This window comes from Notothenia rossii, assembly GCF_949606895.1.
Source record: "Notothenia rossii genome assembly, chromosome: 4".
Taxonomy (NCBI): Eukaryota; Metazoa; Chordata; class Actinopteri; order Perciformes; family Nototheniidae; genus Notothenia; species Notothenia rossii.
Window position 1 is genome coordinate 24,661,264 of NC_136902.1, and position 19,628 is coordinate 24,680,891.

Sequence of the window (19,628 nt, forward strand, 5' to 3'; positions counted from 1 at the left end):
CCCACCCCCTTTGATGCTTATTACCCAGAGTAATTTTGGCACTGCAGTTATTTCAATTTCAAATAAAAACCATGACCTCCTATGGTGATGTTAAATCGATTTTTACATTTCCACGCATAACCATCTCCGCGGTGGCAATAGCTTTTCAAAAAGAAATACACCTCTGAGATTGAATTTTAGTATTCATTTGACCTTTCCCTAGCTACTGGAGTTACATTTTTCTGGGCTTAAAAAACTGTTAAGCCTGTCAGAATCAAATCAAAAAGCCACACTTGCTTTTAATCAGAATATCTTGGGCAGTGTTTTTGATTTTTGCTCAAGCTCCATTTGTTTCTGTGTGTGTTTGTAGTCCTGCTGCGCGAGGAGGTGGCCCAGCTCCAGGAGGAGGTGCACCTGCTGCGGCAGATGAAGGACATGTTGAGTAAGGACCTGGAGGAGACCCAGGGGAGCTGCTCCGCCGACGTGCTCTCCGCCACCGAGCTCCGTGTGCAGCTGGGCCCAGAAGGAGCAGGAGCTGGACCGGGCCAAGGAGGCTCTGCAAGGTAGGGACCGTGTATGAGAAAACTGTGTGTGTTTACTGTAAAACATAAACATCATTACGGTCATATGGGACAATGATGCTGCAAGACATAGAAGGCCAAGATAATAACATAATCAGTTTAATTTAAAGGTCCTCCTATCATGCAAAAATGCACTTTTGTATGTCTTTTATACATAAATATGTGTCCCGGTGTGTCAGGGAACTCACAAAGTGTCAGAAAACAAAACCCCTCTCTCTTTTTCCTCCGTACCCAATTCTCTAAAAAACAGGGGTACAATGGAGCCGATTCCAGATTTGCGTCGGTTAGGACGTAATATCAGAAATGTGGACTGGCTTTACACCCACGGCACTATCAGAAACATCACTATCGTAAACAATGTGCGACGTGTTTTGGAAGTCATATGGTCTTTGTTTATATTAGCAAGCATCGCGAACACTCAGAGCTAAGCTGTACTGGAGAGAGTATGTTCCCTTTTCGCCCTTTTTTTCCTAAATATTCCTTTCAACCATAACAAGCCAACATCTGGAAGCCATTTCCTTACAAGAAAAGTTATCCAAACTGGTAGAGGCTGAGTTTATTTTATTTGTCAGGGGCATTTCATTTCAAACAACAAAGAAAGAAAAATAGTTAAATGAGCTCTGTTGTCCCACATGTCAAAATGGCACCTTAAAACAGAATCAAACATCATTATTTTCAAGTAACGTGCAAAAAAGCTTATAAATAAACACACATAAGGAAGTTCAGTACACCTACACACAAAGGAGTTATACAACAGCAAAACAATCAGGTTTTTGCTTCAGTTCACAATGAGAAAGAACAATTAATATCCGCCTACTGAACATTTCAACATTGTGTACATTTAAAAAGCCCTAATTTGATGAACACGACTAAAGTAGTAGTGTGGGTGGGTGTGCCCTTTTGGGTAAAATTGTGAAAATTGGAAGTATGCAAAGCAGAGTGATGTTGCAGCAATCGGCTGAATCCATTTTGTCAACATTCTGCTCCCAGCTGCTTCAGGGTTTTTTCCACTCGCTGAGTTTTGCTCCATAGGGCTTGAAACCCATGCATTTGTTACCATAATGTTAACATGAGTGTCTACTATAACAGTATTGTTAATACTGCCCATTAGCTGCATTATGGTCCATTAGCATGTTTGCCGCTTGAGAGATGGTGTGCTTTCTTTGGTTGAGAGAGGACATGCACTCTTTGACTTTTTAAAACAAGCTGCTTCACCCTGCAGGCACATCACGCTGCTGTGTTCCCACTCTGCCCACCCACTTTGATATCGCACATACATGCAGCTCAGCACTGCACGCTGGCTTTAAAGATGATGGAACATGTGATTAAAACATCTAAATGTTAACATGTCTGTATGAGCTGCACTGAAACCTTTCTGCTCAATGTTTTATCCCTCATTATTTCTTTCTTTTTTATAGAATTATAGAGCTGTACATTGTACACAAAGACTTTATTTAGATTTCACAATTAAAAAGACTTGGACTTCAATGCTGTATTACTCTGTCTAGAGATTTGATTTAAAAGACAAATATTCAAGGCTCATGTTATGATCTGGTAAATGATTGAGCAATAGGAAATGTTCAGGACATTTATATGGCATTGCAGCACACCTTGAATATGTAATTATTGAATCAATACATTGAATACAAAAAGTCTCAATTACTTTGGGAAAAAAACTGTTTGAGTTTTTTAAAGGCAAATGTTGTTTATAGACTTAACGGTCCAATGTCATGCTTTTCCGGTTATTACCCGTCCCCTTGTGTGTTATGAAGGTTTTTATGCATGTAAACGGTCTGCATTATGACGCGCTGGGGGTGCTAGTGCTAGTGGAGCCTCGCAGCGGCGAAACTGGCGCGCTTACACTGTAGGTGCGCCATGTTTGGGGGTGCGGGTGCTAGTGGAGCCTCGCAGATGAGGGTGCTGCAGCCCCCTCAGCACCCCCCCTTCCCGCGTCCATTCGCGATGTCTCGCTGTCTCGCAGATCCCACGCAGCAAGCAGGAAAGGAACCCATCTCACACTGTCCGCTCCTCGCAGCAGCGAGCCGCGCAACGTCCCGCCAACACGACACCCAGACCCCACGCAGCATTCTCATCTGTTTGTCCTTACTGGTGTCATTTTCTGGTTACTAACAAACACCATTGTAACACATAATCAGTGATGTTCCGCTGTAACGGTGGTGGACTCATCAGAACAGAGTGGGCGAGCTGACCAATCAGAGCAAAGTGGACTCACAGGGAGGGGGGGGGGGGGGGGGGGGAGCTCCAACAAGCCGTTTAGGACAGAGAGTGAATACACATACTATCCAGAGATGCTGTATGAGAAACCAATGTGAGTTTGGAACATTGAACAATATAAATCCATTCTAGTATATCTTCTCAACCATGAAATTATGATCAGTAGAAATGGCCATGACATGACCTTTAAAGACTTGAGAGCTCACTTGAACCACAATATGATTTAAAACAGCTCTGTGAATTACTTTTGTTTTCACATGCTGCCTTTCTCAAGTACAACACCTGTGCTTTTTCTAACAATAAGGTGTGAAATATGGATGCTTTATTCTACATTTGTATTAACAGTTTCCTTAAAGAAGAGAATGTGTTGTCTGAATTGCTATGAAAGATTTGTTCGAATACTGGTTCATTACAGGTTACAGCAAAATATCAATAGCAAAAACAGAGCATTCTCTGATGAATTAACAATGTTTCACGCTGTAAACAACTAATAAACAAAGTATTTCTGTTCATCTTTTATGCATGACTGTATGCAACATGGGAATACATAGAGGCTGGCACAGGGTAAAGTAATGAACAAGTTGTGCACTGCACTGTGTGTTGCAGGGCATCAAGCACAGATGTCATCAGCGTGGAAGTGAATCTCTCTTTTCAAAGAAAAATGGCCAATGGAACGAGGCAGAGCACAAAACCCGCGTTCGCTCAGAGACGAACACACGACATGCTGTCAGGGGATTCTGTTGCTGCAACATTTCATTTGACACGTGCAGCCCACGCTTTTTTGAAGAATAGAATAAAAACAAAACGGACGGGGGCGAAGTAGAATAGAGCAACACATCAAATGAATACTTATCTGTTTTTGGTTGTCTAAACAGAGAGCCTCATGCAGTCGATTGTGTCTCATGCTCGGTAATGAAGGCCAAAGCCTGCAGAGCCCAGCAGGACTGACAGATATCAGTGGCTAATGAAAGCTCTATACTGAAAGACTTCGGTGGGCTTAGAGGGGCAGAAGCGATAAGCAGGATGGGTCTCTTCTGCAATTAAGATGTGGGGGGGGGGGCAAAAGGAAATTTGCTGTTGACATATTGAAGTTTTGTTGTATTTGCTTCAGAGAGGCAGATTAAAGCTCTGTAGGTTTTCCTGTTTCTTTTCTTGCTCTTAAAGCTATTTTATATACATGAGAAGATGTTGGCCTTAAAGTGACCTGCTGAAATATTTGCATTCAGTGCTGAAAGCAGTAAGATTTCTGAATTATTTATACTTGATATTGTTATTTTCCACACGACCAGGCCCTTAAAAGCAATAGCAGGTTCTAAGCTCTTTTGTTAGTCCACGGTTGTCACTCGATCCTCATTCGCTGACACTGCGGCTCGATCAAGGATACTGTTTTTTAAGACAGCTACGAAAAGCCAAAAACTGTTTTAGCTAGTTCTTTTGCGCTTTGATTGCATTCGGTGGTTAGCATCCAGGGAATTGTGGCTTTGTCCACAACAATATTTACAGTTACTGTGAGCTGAGAGTGGAATCACATCTGTCATCCCGTTTTCTTGTTTGTGTTTTCCCGCTTCTTCCACCAAACACATTCATGCTCTGTGTCGCGGACTCTTGCTGGCTTCAGTACTGCAGACTGACAGCATATTGTGTATAATGTTATGTTGATGATCTTAGAGTATTTTTGCTCTTTGAAGGTGTTTTGTACTTCTTTGTGGTCATTTTGAGTATCCTTCAAGGTTCTTTATTTTGTCATACGAACATAGCTACAGCAAACGTCACGTATGGTACATGTATTTATTGAGTGATGTTAGGTAGGTGAAGTCCAGAGCCATGAGAGACGATGAAGAGAAAATCAGGCAATGGCAAAATGTTTTATGAAAAGCATAAATCATCAGGAATCAAGGACATTTAATTCTGGAAGCAGAACAATAAACTGGCTAGTAATCCCTTTTCTTAATTGTACAGGATGTTAGTACCATGATAAACATTTTTAGGGCTATTTTAGAGTAGATGTTTAACACAGTTTTCAGCATGTTTCGAGTGTAGAACTCTTGACATCTGTCCCTGCGAAACAGCTGCTAAAGGTCATGCTCATCCAGCCACGGCTAAACGCGGGAGTGTTTGTAACTATTTTGAACGACCACACTCAAGGACAGGGCGAAAAGTCTGCCCTCATACCAAACAGAGAGGCGCAGTGACCGTGCAAAGAGGAATGACAGCAAACACTTTCATTCCTTCCTCAAAGGCATTCATGGTGTTGACTGATGGAAGCAGTGGTGTTAATAATGACAGAGAGATTGAAAGAAAAGTTGAATCCCAGTATGACTTGGTACATTTACAGTATGACACTTTGCTGTTTGCAGATTAAATTGGTTTTGATTGTCTCTTTCAAAATAGTCGCTTTTTCTTTCCAATGTTCTTTAAGACACGGTTTCTGTTGAGGATGGGAAACATTTGATACCTTGAAAGTATCTCATTTTATGGGTAGACTACTTCTTGATTGTTCTTTCACCAATTCAAAGATGCATTCAAGATCCAATTCATATTACTATTAGACATACTATTACAGGACATTTTGATCTCCTTACGATATAAAATCACTATATTTGGCAGTAAATAACAAAGGATTGGCTTCTGAGGGCGGGTTTGTTCACAGGTCCTAGCTCAGGTTTTGTTTACTGCATCACTCTGATAACATTTTGTGTTTGAAACGACGAAGAAAAGTTGTAAATAGTTTTGGTTTTCAAATGTCGAAAAACCCAGTCAAATGCTCTAGAGAATACTTCATTACCTACAGCGCTTTACACATGCTGCCAATTGATTAGAGGCGAGATGTAGACGCTGTTTGATTCCCTCAGTATTTACAAGGCCGGCATATTGTGAGCATCCCACCAGATGCTCTTGTGGAGTGTTTTTCTCGAAGAATGAGAGTGATGTGTGGAGAACTTAAGTGCCCTGGGGGTTTCTATTGAATTGATACCAACAGTTTTGTGAAGCTTTGTGTAGTTTTTATTTATTTATGTTCTGCTTTGGATGAAAAAGTATAAGGCTGGAGCCATGAAAAAGTAGAGTGGATTATATGCATCATCCCCTCTATTTACTCTCTGCCTCTTTAGATAATACCTGTTTACTTTGGGAATGGTTCTCAGAAGCCATTCCTACCGTGGTGTGGATGGTTTATGTTTACATTTCAGATGTTGTTGTGCCTGTAAATTCAAAGAGGTGAATAAAGAGTGGAATATTTGTCACTCTTTCATTTCCTCCCTCGCTGTATCTTCTTGTGTCTCTTCCTTTGTTTGGTGGGATGCCCACACCGTTTCGATGTTAAGGCCTGAGCTCACTCCCACTGTATGCCAGACATTAGATGGTGAGCACTATAATTGTAATGTGGGTAATTGCCAACCTCTCTCAATTGCAGGTTTTGTTATGATGCCCATGTGCAACCAAGCAGAAGCTCTTGGGTTGGATCGGGTGCTCATAGGGAGAGAAGACTGAAATTATCATGACAATATCCATAGCCTAAAGTGAAGGAACATGGAGGATATAAACCTATTTTGACAACAATTGGCTGATGAAGTAAGGTGTTTAAACTCAACTCCTATTTTGAGTTTTTCATTAAAGTTGAGTCCAATGAATTATTGGTACGTATAGCTAACCCTGGATGCTGCTTTTTAATGAGCTATTTTCTCTTTAGCTAACTGCTATCATCGAGGGCCACGCAGTCAATCCAAAACTTAAATGAAACAGCTATGTATCATCAAAGCACAGTCTGCCTGCTGTGTTTAGAGCCATTTCACGCTACACCGTACTCACAAAGCTACTCTGTCTTTGACTACAAGGCCTCTTCCTTCACTCGCCGTTTAACAGCAACACACACACACACACACACACACTCAAATCTTATCAGGCTCCTTAACCTGATTACATTCAAGTAATTACAAACATTTTAATGATGTTTTTTAACAAATTAAGACATTTTATAAGAAATGTAATTTTCTAAAACTGGAAATAAATCATTCTAAGCTGATTCCTTAATCCATTAGAACATTATAATAGCAAGTGACGAGGAGTTTTCTTTATTCAATTTGCACTTAATTCTTTCCAAAATGGATGGATTTGTATCACAGACACCCCCTGGTTATTTATAAGAGATACTGTGCCAGTGTTGTTCTATCAGCTGACCCTCTTTTTGTGACATAACAACTGAACCTGAGCTGTGACTGTGATGGACACTAAGACATGTTTTAGGTGTCCGATATGTGTGTACCTGCCCAAGGAATGCCGATGGAAATTAGCTTTAATCTATAATCTGGCATATAGCATCTTGAATGTCTTTTATACACACGTTCCTTGTTCAATAAAGACATAGCAATAATAGTCTCTTTAAAGATTACAGTGCCAGTCAATGTTGTTTTGGATGCAGTGAAGACAGAGAGGTGAGTAATGAGGTCCTGGTGTGGGATCAAAGTGTGATTCTCCCCATGATTACCTAGTCTAGTGTGTCAGATCTGCTGCCTTAATAGCTTGTGTACCCACTAATTCACAGTCACATACACACACTTAAATCACCCATTAGTAGGCAGCGTTTTATGTATTTTTAATGGCTAGCTTCTAGTTTGTGCATACACTACAATAACAAGGGTCAAATGTCATTACTGGTTTGTAGGATCGTGATGAAACATGAATTAACGTGTTTGAATGTCACCATGACTACAAAGGAGTGGGATGCAGTAGTAACACGACCTGCATACATTACGGACTGTTACATAGCACCAATGCACATATCAACCTCAAACAGAGAGTGTGTTCTTACGGAGAAAGAAGAGGAGATGAGCACTGCGCAGCTCTGAGGCTCCCGCTTCATTATTCAGCTGGCAGATTTAAAATCCCAAACCGTGAACAATGGACTCCCTCCAATGAGCCGATGTCTCTTTTGTTCTCTCCCCCAAATAATTATGTTAAGAGCCGACTAAAAGCCTGTCCCTTCTCTTTAGGACTGAAGTTATATGGAGTAGGGTCAGTGTGAAGTGGTTTCATTCATTAATGTGAAGAACATCATTTTCTCAGTGGGTGTTGATAAGTGGTCTATCTTTTCTATCGGGTTTGTTGATGCAAGCCACCTGAAGTTGGATTACACAATATTTAATGTTTTGAAATATATAAAGATGACATACGCCAAGGTGGACTTACATTTCCCTAAAAGAAAGGGAATTGTGTGCCAACCCTTTATTTACCCATATTCTTTAGTAAGTGACTGAAGTGAAAACTTGATTATTGGAGCGAGTTGGAAAAGGAAAGTCAGGAAATGTTATTCAGCTCGAATCAGGGCTGTGATCTTGTTATATTTGCAGCATAATAGATACGGATAATAAGGGTTGCTATTTAACAAGAGAGAAGCAGTGAGTGGGATGTGAAAAGCGTTCCACAGAGATGGCTATGAACCGCAGTCACCTCGTTGGCAGAGTTTGATTTAGTTTTCTACAATCAAGAGATATCAGGAAGTATTTTCCTGCTGAATAACATTTGACACTTGATTATCCCCAGAATAATCAACAGAGTATTCTTCCTCATAACATGTATTATATTCATGTAAGTGAAAATCAATCCTTCTAGTATCCAACACGACCCCCTGTATGCGTGAAAGGTAACAGGAAATTGTTTGTTTCTTGCTTTTTCCCAAACAGCAGCGGATCTTGTTAGCTTTTATTTACGTCACTTAAAAAAGAGGTTCCTTTGGTGACATTTTTTCACAGCAGGTAGCAACACATCTCATCCTGCAGTATAGGAAGCAGACGGACACAACAAACACTCACACAAATCTCACCATATTCCGCCATCTATTTATATGAATCTATACATGTATTTATTCAAGAGAAGAGTTTTGTGAACATTTAGAGAAGCACACTTATTTACTTGGAGTAAGATGAATGAATGATGCCTTTTTAAGTCTGTATACGCTAAATACTGTATGAAGCCTGAAGCAGCTGGGTAGCTTAGCTTAGCATATTGACTGGAAACAGAGGAAACCGGCTGGCATGTCTCTATCTGAAGCACATCTAAAGCTAATTTATTAACAGGGTTGTATCTCGCTTGTTTAATCCGTACAAACACTTGTTTTAAAGTGGCTTGTGAGTGACTGTTTCTTGGCTTGAGAAAAACGTGTGAAGAGGCCAGGCACCAAGCAGAGAAAAAACTGTTTTACAGAATATTAAACTACTCCTTTTAATAAAAACGATATCAAAACGTGGCTCCCGTCAGTAGTAACTCTCAGAGGACTCCAGTGTAGTAACTAATGGGTTGGCCCACTAGTTGCAGGTAATCTAAGCCCTCCAGCGGCAAAGCGGCAGAGAAGAGGCTTTTAGCCATGCACTGCAGTAGTAGCTGCTCACATTGAACTACTTTAAGCACAAGGGCTTTGTTAGCAAAATAGGTTTCCTGTTGTGAGCTAAAAAACACTTATGCATGTTTTTAGAGAATGTGTCAGGAGAGCAGGCAAGTCATTTTGCTTTCAACATTGAGCAATGAGAACAGGGGGTTGGACTTTGGATGGCAAATGTTTGTTTTCCATGAGGCTGCTCTTCAGTTGCTTTTAGTATGTGGATTTTCATGCCTTTTTGCACAAAGACACCCATTGATGCATATTGTAAACGATTAGGAAACTAGATTTGATTGTAAAGAAATACCTGAAATACACATCATTTATTCCTGCAGTGCATGGAAGGACAGAAAATAAGTGCCTGAATGAATATCACTTCTCCATGAAAAGAATATTAAAGTGAAGCGTCTTCCTCTCCATGTCCTCCTCCTCCTCCAGCTCCACCCACATTAGCTTCAGCTCTGTAAGGTTTCCCAGGTGGTTCCTTCTTTTCATCTGGTAATAATTCTTGAAGCTTGGAAGTCATTAATATGGCTGTCAGCAGGAGGAGACATGCTCGTGCTTCCCCATCTCACCTACATTGTTAAGCGTAAAGAAATTGCAATGACGCCCAAGGACTGTCTTAGTTCATTAAAAGTCTTCACACACTGGTTATAAATGATTAGTACCAGTGCTAACATGATTTGTGAATGTGAATGGAGCCTTTTTACCGAGTCACAGTGAGTGCTCTCTTGTATCCGACACCATGAGCGTTGATGTTGCCAAACGGTCACAGGTGCAGGATGTGAGGCGGCAGCAGCAGCGTTTTTTGGCTCTTCTCAAAGACGGCTTTGATTTCACTTCCTGAGGCAGGTGCTCCGAGGTTTCCTGTTTCTCTGTCTTGGACCAATGAGAGATGTTTCTTGTCCTCGTTCGGAGGCTAGTTCGGCTTGAATGTCGCTTTTTCTTCAAGGAATTCCACCTCTGAAGAATAGGTGAAGGGGGAGTGATAAAAAAAGAGTGACAGGAGAAAAGGGAAGCAGAGGTAAAAGAGAGGGTGAATCTGTCCTTGTAAAAGTGCCCTTCCATTCCACCCACCTGAGTGTGCTCCCCAGACAACAACTTGTGAATTTCACGCAATTAACCAGGCTGTGATATAAGTGAATTAATGACATGCATTTGGCTCGGAGGGGGGAAAAAGAGGAAGGTGAACACATGATAACAAGCATCAAGAGGGAAGCAGAGGACTGTTTAATGTCATGGAATATCCAGCAGCTGCTGTGCTGTACAGAAATAGAAGAAAGTGAAGAAGACAAAGGTAGAGAGAATACATTAAATGTAAATAAAGCCTATGTTGTATTTTCGGAAAGATAGCTGGAGGCGGCGGGTTTCAGCTTTAAGCAGATGTCTGGTAAACAGCCTCTCATGAAAAGGTAGAGAAAATCAAGACATAGCAGGAGATGCAGAGGAGAGGAACAGGATATGTTGTCTTTGAGGAAATTAGAGCTTCTGTGAATAACTACACTGAACCTTATTCTTTATCTTGATGCGTGGGTGAGGAGCCAGAGGATTATAGAGTGTGGCAGGGAGATAGATGAAAGGAGAGAATGCAGCAGCAGAGAGGAGATTGACAGGAGGGTTCATGTGTGATTCACCTCTTTATCAACACGCAGCCACGCCACATTACACCGGCAGCAGGCAATTTAACGTTTTCACTTAAAACGCTTCATACCTGAAAGCTCCTAATAACTTAATCGGGCTTCTTGAAGAAATTGGTACAATCTGGTTTAATGGACAACATGTACCATGCCATTTTACTCAATATGTTCCCCTCTAAAACCTTTTAAAACCTGACGTTAATCAGTAGCTAATGCTAATGCTGTTTTTTTTATGGAGTAACATTTGAATAGGAAGACATGACATTTTTGTGGAAACTAAGTCAGTATGTTATTTAAATGCATTAAATAGCATACTGACGTACAGTACATTTAAATTGGAAGAAGAAGAGGTTTGAACATGTACTGTGTTTTCAAATGAAAAAGAAAGAAATGTTGCACATCGATCTCCTTTTTGCACTTCATACGCCTGAATGTGTAATTGTCTTGACAGAATAAAACAAAATAATATCTAAAAGGATGATTTTTAGAAAGCTCGCTAATGTCACAAATCGTTGTTCTCACTAAAATCATTTCTCAGTAACCTAGGGCAACATTTATTTTTGGTAATTTACTCTGTGGGAATAGAAATGCGTAACATGTATACATTCTCTCAATAATGATTTTAAACAATTCTGTTAAAAATACAAGAGAACAATTTTTCATGAGAATAAAAATCTATTGATTGATTTTATTACATATAAATGTATCTCTTCCTTTTTTTCTATTTCTTATTGATGCCTCTTAATTTGGGAATTTGTACAGTTTGTGTCTCTGTTTGACTATGTAGGTATTTTTTGATATTTAACTTTTATTCCTCGGGATTGTGAGAAACAGCATTTCGATCTCCCTATCTGTATCTCACACAGAAGATTGACAATAAAGACTTTGAAATGTATGCTTTTATGTATGTCGTTTTTTTTCACTTTAATCCCTGACCCAATATTGCTAGTCTCTGATGCTAACCAACAATACCCCTTGTCTCTCTCTCTCACCCCCTCATCCTCCCTTGCAGCCATGAAGTCGGACCGTAAGCGTCTGAAGGCGGAGAAAGCAGACCTGGTGAACCAGATGCAGCAGCTTTACGCCACACTGGAAAGCCGGGAGGAGCAGCTCCGCGACTTCATCCGCAACTATGAGCAGCACAGAAAAGTATGGCAACTGTGTTCTGACCATAACAGGCACACACAACGCAAACACAAAAACATCCATAAAATAGTACCTTCTGGTTTAGCTAGCTGTGATGGATCGATGCACATTGGCACAGAAGGCCTCTTTCAGCACTAAACAATCACTAGTTTCACAAATAGTCCTTAAAATATAATATGTGTGCATGCAGTGTACAGTATGTTTTGGGTAAAATAATAGAAAAAGCGGTTTTCTATGAGCTCAACATCTTCCTGTCATTAAAAAACTGTTTTTGATACTCTCTAATCTGGATTCCAGCTACATCATAGCACTGCACTTATAAAGGTTTTAAATTACACTTATTTAAATACCGACAATGGCAAAATCACCATCTTAATACTGCTGTACCTCAGTGCAGCGATCAATACAGTTGACCTTAAAAGTAATCGTAAAAATGGGCTGGATTATCTGGCAAAGCATATATCACTTTAAGTCGTGAAAAATACCCATGACAGGTGGAGTTCCCCAAGGGTCCATTCTTGGTCCAGTTGTTTTCAATGTTTACATACTTCCATACATACATACACATATCCTGAGAAAAAACTTTTCATACCATAACTACGTGGATGACACTCAGATCTACATTACAATTAACCCTGACGATTATGGACCATTACATTTCTTACAATGAAATAGCAACAAAACAGAAACAATTATTTTCGGTGCCACGGACCAATGTCACCACTCAACTCGAAGCCCTACTGTTCGACACATCGGACCGTGTCAGAAAACCTCGTTCATTTAGCAGCTTTGATATTTGTTTATATTAATGATACGCTTGATATGTGAACCAATCCATCAGGATGTGTGTGTTTACTAGGAGAGCGAGGATGCGGTGAAGGCCCTGGCCAAAGAGAAGGACCTGCTGGAGAGAGAGAAGTGGGACCTGCGGCGGCAGACCAAGGAAGCCACGGAGCACACGGGGCTGCTGCGATCCCAACTCGACCTCAAGGAGAACCGCATCAAGGAGCTGGAGGCTGAGCTGGCCATGGTGAGACACACACACACACACACACACACACACACACACACACACACACACACACACACACACACACACACACACACACACACACACACACACACACACACACACACACACACACACACACACACACACACACACACACACACACACACACACACACACACATACACATACACATACACACACACACACACACACACAAACAGACCATTGACACACAGGTCGAGAGACTCTGCGTTTCTTTGTCATCGTTAACTCAGACTTTCTCTGTTTATAAGATATGTACAGTAAACATTAGCAGAACATACATATACAAATAAGGGCTGCACAATATATCATTTTAAAATAAATGTTAAAGACTTATTTGAAATACAGTATCACTAGAAAACAACGCTAACATGTAACCATTTATTGTTGTTTTATATTGGGGATTTTTGTATTCAGTTTAATGTTAAAGGTCCCATGACATGCTTTTCCGGTTATTACCCGTCCCCATGTGTGTTATGTAGCTTTTTCTGCATGTAAACGGTCTGCAGAGTCACAAACCCTCAAAGTACACCCTGTAGCGAGTAAAACTCTAACACAGAAAATAAATGCTAGGTTTCCTTATTGTTCCATTGTAGTACGTCTGTTTATCACTATTGGACTAATTTTCAGTGTATTGCATATAACCAAACAGAAAAAACTTCAATATACACTATAGCTTGCATCATGTCTCCACCACCTCCCCAGATGAGTAACTGTGTCAATCAGAGAACGGAGTTCCGGGTGTTTGAGCGTGTGTCGGACAGGGACTACTCTCCTAGGGTCAACGCGGTAAGATGGGCCCTCAACTTTGAAATGTGATCTTTCTTGACCCTCAACTCCCTGGGAATCTCTCCTGCTGGTGACCTAATGTGATTTTGATGGAAAGCCCCCCCCCCCTCTTCCTTGCTGCACGTGTTCGACTAACCCCCAGCCGCCCCTGACTGACCCCAGTGATCCTTACATCAGTGATCCCACCAGTTCCTGCTGTGTTTGATCTGAATGTCCTTTTTTTTAATTGAGCGAGGAAGTGCTTTGGGGGGGGAAATATTCTGATGACTAATCATTACTCCTGAGGTCTGTGATTGTATTCTGTTTTGCATGTCAAAGAGTGTGATTGATAATCGTTTGACCGCTGGTGGGGAGAGATGATTGCCACGTAGCTGATTGCTTCGGTGTTGATTTGCAGAATGCCGCCGCTTGGCATGGTGATAAGATTTGCACAATAACAAGGTTTCAAGCATTTGTGAAACACTGACATACAAAGTGTAATCAGAAACAAAGGTTTTGACTGACACAAAATACACCTGCACAAACACATCTCTCAGAACTCTGGCAGCTCATTGTGTTCTCTGCCAAGAGATTAGTGCCAAAGCTAAAGAAAATGTTCCTTATTTCCATTTTCGAATCTCTGAGAAGTGAAACGCTAAAACCCTCCTCCAGATATTCTTCCCTTTCCTTCTCTGCGCTCTATGGAGGGGTAAGAAGAGATTTCACACAACAAACGGCTAACATGAAATCAGCTGCATTTTTCATGAGACAACATCCCATGAGGAGCCCAGGGGAGAGCTCACACGTCTCCATGCACTCAGAGACTTAGTACCAGGACTCTGGATACATACACACACATTCACGTGTGCGCACACATATGACAGATAAATAAAAACAACAATAACTGTGACAGCGCCAAAATCCCAGCATCATTTCTCTACTTGATGTTTTTCTTCCATCTGTCTGTGTACCCTCTGAAGGCCAAACAGTCTCTAGCCACTCTGACCAAGGACGTGCCAAAGCGTCACTCTCTGGCCATGCCCACGGAAACGGTTGTCAACGGCAACAACCAGGAGTGGGTGATGCACGCTGATCTTCCCCTGACGGCTGCCATCAGACAGAGTCAGCAGACCCTCTACGTCCACACGGGGCATGCCACTGACAGACAAGGTAGGAACAACATGAGCACATGTACTGTTACACCTGCCTGGTCTCCAGAAAAAATCCTTTACTTAACATCAAAACTGTGTTGTCAGTTACGATTTCGAGGGAGATTGACCTTTTCCTGGGTTAAGTTTGGCAAACAACTTTCTAATGAGTCCACAGAAGTGTGTGCATTGAGGAGGTCCGAGTGTATGGGTGGGGAAACAACACAATAGACCGCCCTCTGTGTCCCATGTTGAACCAAATGTCAATGTTGACTTATTTAAATGTATGTCTACAAACAAAACAAGTAATTTTCTTGCTTAAACACAAAATATGAAGTCTTTTTTTTTTTTTACAACATTAACCAGGTGTTAAATACCGCAACCCTAATCTGAGATAAATACTTTTCCCTTGAAGCGTTATTGAGAATGCAGTTTAGTTGTGTTATTTGTAGGAGACTGGGTTGGTAACACACACAGTGACTGTACCATCATTAACCTCTGCATGCTCATGGAAAGCTGCTTCGCACTCATTCACTCCTCTGCTCATCTGCTCAGAGCGAACACATTACATTTCATGCGATGTATATGTTCAGATACAGCTCACATAACTGTAGCTGAATAAATGTTTCCTCTGTATTTAATAAAGGTGGCAGCTGACGATCAGCTGGGTGTTGAGTCCTGTGTCTGTCTGGTTAAATGTCATTATTTAACTGTTTTAATATTTGTCTACATTTTGCACCTTTTTGTACCTGACACTTGTTGGCCCTTATTCCACTTTCCAGGCTTCCTTCAACATTAGATACTTTAGGATCACCTTTTTACTGACTACACTGGTCAAAATTGGTCCATATTTCAAAATGTAAAGGATAAAAAAAATAAAAATGTTGATAGTGCGGAGGTGACTTTATAGTGGAATAATAATGATCCCGTCAGATTTAATATCTAAGTGTCATTTGTTGTGGTATTCCGATACAAATACTAATTACCTGTTAAGAAATGTATTCACCTAATTAGTCACCTAATCCGATCTTTAGTAACCTAATTAATGTTCTGACATGTGAACCTGTGTTGACATGTGGTGTAAAATGTTCTTTGCACAAATGTTTACTATAACATTGTCATTGTAATCCAGCTCACAATCCCCATTTTTAGTAAATGTAACAGTAATCTGATTACATTGGCCTGAGAGGGTTAACAACACTTAAAAAAACATGAAACTAAACATATCTAATCTGGCCCCTGCAGTTCCACTCAAATCACTTCTTTCCAGAGTAACGACCCTCTCATCCTCCCTTACCTTGTGTCAGCCGCGGGTTCAGACAGGTTGCTCACTAATTGTTGACGTCTGTAGGAAGAGGCAGACAAAGTTACAAAACAGGAAAAAGTGTGATCAGTCACGAACCCCCAAATTGCCATGCAGTCTGCTGTACTGTACCGCATCATTGATGGCACACACACACAAACACACACTCTCAACCTCTGTGAAGCTGTTTTCCCTGTTGCTTAGCAACTGCAGATGATTGCAAATAATTTCAGGCTTCTGGTCAGGGGATTTAAAAATATATTTTAGATTCAAGGGTGTTGTTGAGAAGAATCAGATGTTTCCTGTTCACTGCTGTTGGTTCCCAAACACGGCCCGAAAGAAAACAAGTGTTCTGTGTTCTCCCTCTCGTCTCGTCTAGTGGCGGCCGTGCGGGTCAGCCCGTGCCACTCGCGCCATTCCTCCATCATCTCCGACGCCTCGGCGCTGGAGGGGGACCGGTCGTCCACGCCCAGCGACATCAACTCCCCACGCCACCGGGCTCACTCCCTCTGCAATGTAAGAGCTGCTTCACAAGTATTCACCCGCTTTGTAGCAACATGCCGAGTGTCCCGCTCCCTGGCTGCTCTCGCTTTCCTCCAACCAGATCATCCCGCAGTCTGTCTGCAGCTGTGAATATATGTTAAAACCAGCTGTGGTTGTTACATAAGTGCATGCCTGGCAGCATGTCAAGTAACACTTCCCCTCTGTGCTGTGATCTTTATCTTTAGTGGTCATTATCGCCCACTCCGCACCACTTCACTGACTTCTCCGCTCGTGTTTCCCTCTGTTCCTTCTCTTCATCTGCTCCGCTCCCTCTTTCTTTCACTTCCCGCAGTCCCTAGAAGATCTGGAGGAGGCGAAGCGAAAGAAGAAGAAAGAGAAGATAGGCCTGGGCTCTCTCTCGCGTGTCTTCGCCCGGGGGAAGCAGCGCAAGTCCCTCGACCCTGGTTTGTTTGATGGTACTTCCACGCCTGATTATTACATAGAGGAAGATGCAGACTGGTAAAGCACACATGTCCGAGCGAGGCACCTGGAGAGCCTTTGTGGCCATTATCAGAGGACTGCATTGTGTTGTGTGAGAGAGGATGGGTGTGTGTTTGATGTCAGTGTGTACAGACATGATAATGTGTGCACTTTCACACGCATGCATACATACTGTATGTGTGTGCATGCGTGTGGTGTCCATGGTCAGAGGCCATGTCAGAAGCTGGAGGCAGGTCTTGCTTCGCTGAAGTGTAAACCTTTACGAGCAAATTGCACCTGTATGTATGTCCAGTCCTGTAAATAGTGTGACACAGCGACCATGTGGATATGTTCTATTGTATCTGCCCTCCAAAAAACAGCTGTGTTATTGGATCTTTTAATTGTTCTCTACATTTTGACTTTTTGTTTTCACTCAACTGGAAACTTGAAGGACTGCTGTACTTGTAAATAACAACAATTGACGTGCGTGTAAATGTCTCCTTGTCCTGAATGCCTTTTTTGTTATTTTTTTTACATGTACCCCCCCTCTCACTACATTCTAACTTGAACTCCTCCCTGTTTATTGTCCTGCCTGGTCCATTCCCCTTCCTTCCACACTGCCATGATGAGAACAGTTTCCTGTCGGCAACATGCAGACTCCTCAAATCGGCCTCTAATTCGGTTGTACAACACATCCCTTTACCGCCATGAAAAGTGTGCAATCCTTGATGTTCGCTCAAATGAAACTTCAAAGGCGCTGCTAAGCAAGGAATAAACGTTCTATGCAGAACAGTTTGTTCCGTGGCAACATGAAGCCAAACAGGAAATAGAAATGTGTTTTCTGCCTGCTGAGATAGAAAGTACATGTGTGACATGCATGCACATAGTCCCAGTCCCCGAATGCATGTTGAGCAAACCCTACTAAACAGACATGTCTTTCTCTGAGTATGTTGTGGAGGAGTAAAAAAAAAAAAAGAGACAGGTCAGTTACTGATTTAGTCATGTTTTTTTCATCATTTTCTCTCAAATTAGATACGGGGAAACATTCTGATTAATGTTCAAGAGCTAAACATAGGATATTTCTTTCCGCACCACAAGGCTGCTTATGCTAAATTGCATTTGAAATATTAAAGGTCAGCAAAGTCAACAGTCACAAAGAAAACACAGTGCTAAACTTTAATTATGTCACTTATTCATGAGATGTTGTGCCATTGCTTTCTACAGTAACTTGTAGCTATGGTTTTATTAATATAAGAATGAAATGCTTTTGGGAGTAGAGTTTTAAAAAAAGAACCCATAGTATAAGTAAGCATTAACATCACTTATTCTATCACAGCAGATAATAAAAGGATGGTCAAGGCTTTTCAAACCTCAGGAATTAGCTATTTCCACCAGAAAATCTGAATTTCAATTGAGTGGCGTGAGCAGACATTAAATGAACTGTTATAACAATAACAAGTGCCGACCCAGGAGGTTAAAAATCAGATTTAAGCGGGCTAATCAAACTGGAGCAAATGCATACATGACCCCCTAAATTCTGATTCCGAGTTCAGGCCGTTGCTGCAAAAAGCAATTAACTCTGTGCCAAAGGTTAATAGTGTTTCTTCAGGCAAAAGAATGACTACAGACGCTGGATTATTTTCCATCCTTTCATTGGATTGAGCCGGAGTCTGCACTGCCACCCCCAGGAAATCATTTCTCTCCCTGATATTAAACTAACACTGGGTATTTGTCAGTCTCATCTGAAACACTATAGAGTCACAGATTACATCGGGGCTGTATTTAAACACAGTGCTTGTCAAAAAAAGCGCCTATGTAAGCAGTGAGGAGATTATCATTTAACTCTTAGTTCAACCCACATTTGATCCGGCAGATATTGGATTTAGACGTAAATCACTAAGGTAATTTATAGATTAATTAATCATGTATTAAATGTATGTATAGGAATAACAGCTTTCAGACATTAGGCATTGAATGAAATGTATGAAAATCTAGGCTATTTTTATTTTTTCATTTAACTGACCCCTGCTGACGGGGGAAAAACATATCAAATGAAAACATTGTATTATTTTTATGTTATGAGCCACGGTATCTGTTTATTTTTATTTTACAGAAATATTTTACTTTTTGTAAATGAGATAACATTACAGAAATAAAATTAATATTATTATTATTATTATTAAAGAGTTTTTATTTAAAGTCAAAGATGCAGGCCTCGGTGGAGGACTTCTATTGTGAGGTCCTGAGATGTTTAGAAGTGGATAGTAGCAAACTTTTAAGGCATGGCAACAAAATTACCCTCTAAAGAACTAAATGAGAAAATAAGATTATTTTAAAATAAAAGAAGTAACGTTGAACTTTCATGTGGCTGTCCTCTCTTTCCCTGCGTTAATGTATGTGTGTTCATTTGTCCTGGTATGGCTCTAATCCTGATCTGTCCCTTG

At 41.0% G+C, this 19,628-nt stretch overlaps 1 protein-coding gene across 1 annotated transcript in view; it reads left to right on the forward strand.

The window, feature by feature from the left end:
• Positions 1-19,545, forward strand: part of LOC307036054 (kazrin-like) — a 182,975-nt gene extending 163,430 nt beyond the window's left edge. The window contains 7 exon segments of the mRNA XM_079676036.1: positions 350-495; positions 497-542; positions 11,815-11,951; positions 12,808-12,978; positions 14,751-14,940; positions 16,601-16,737; positions 17,057-19,545. Coding sequence (XP_079532162.1) covers positions 350-495; positions 497-542; positions 11,815-11,951; positions 12,808-12,978; positions 14,751-14,940; positions 16,601-16,737; positions 17,057-17,227 — 998 coding nt within the window. The 3' untranslated portion in view covers positions 17,228-19,545.
• The last annotated feature ends 83 nt before the right edge of the window (positions 19,546-19,628 follow it).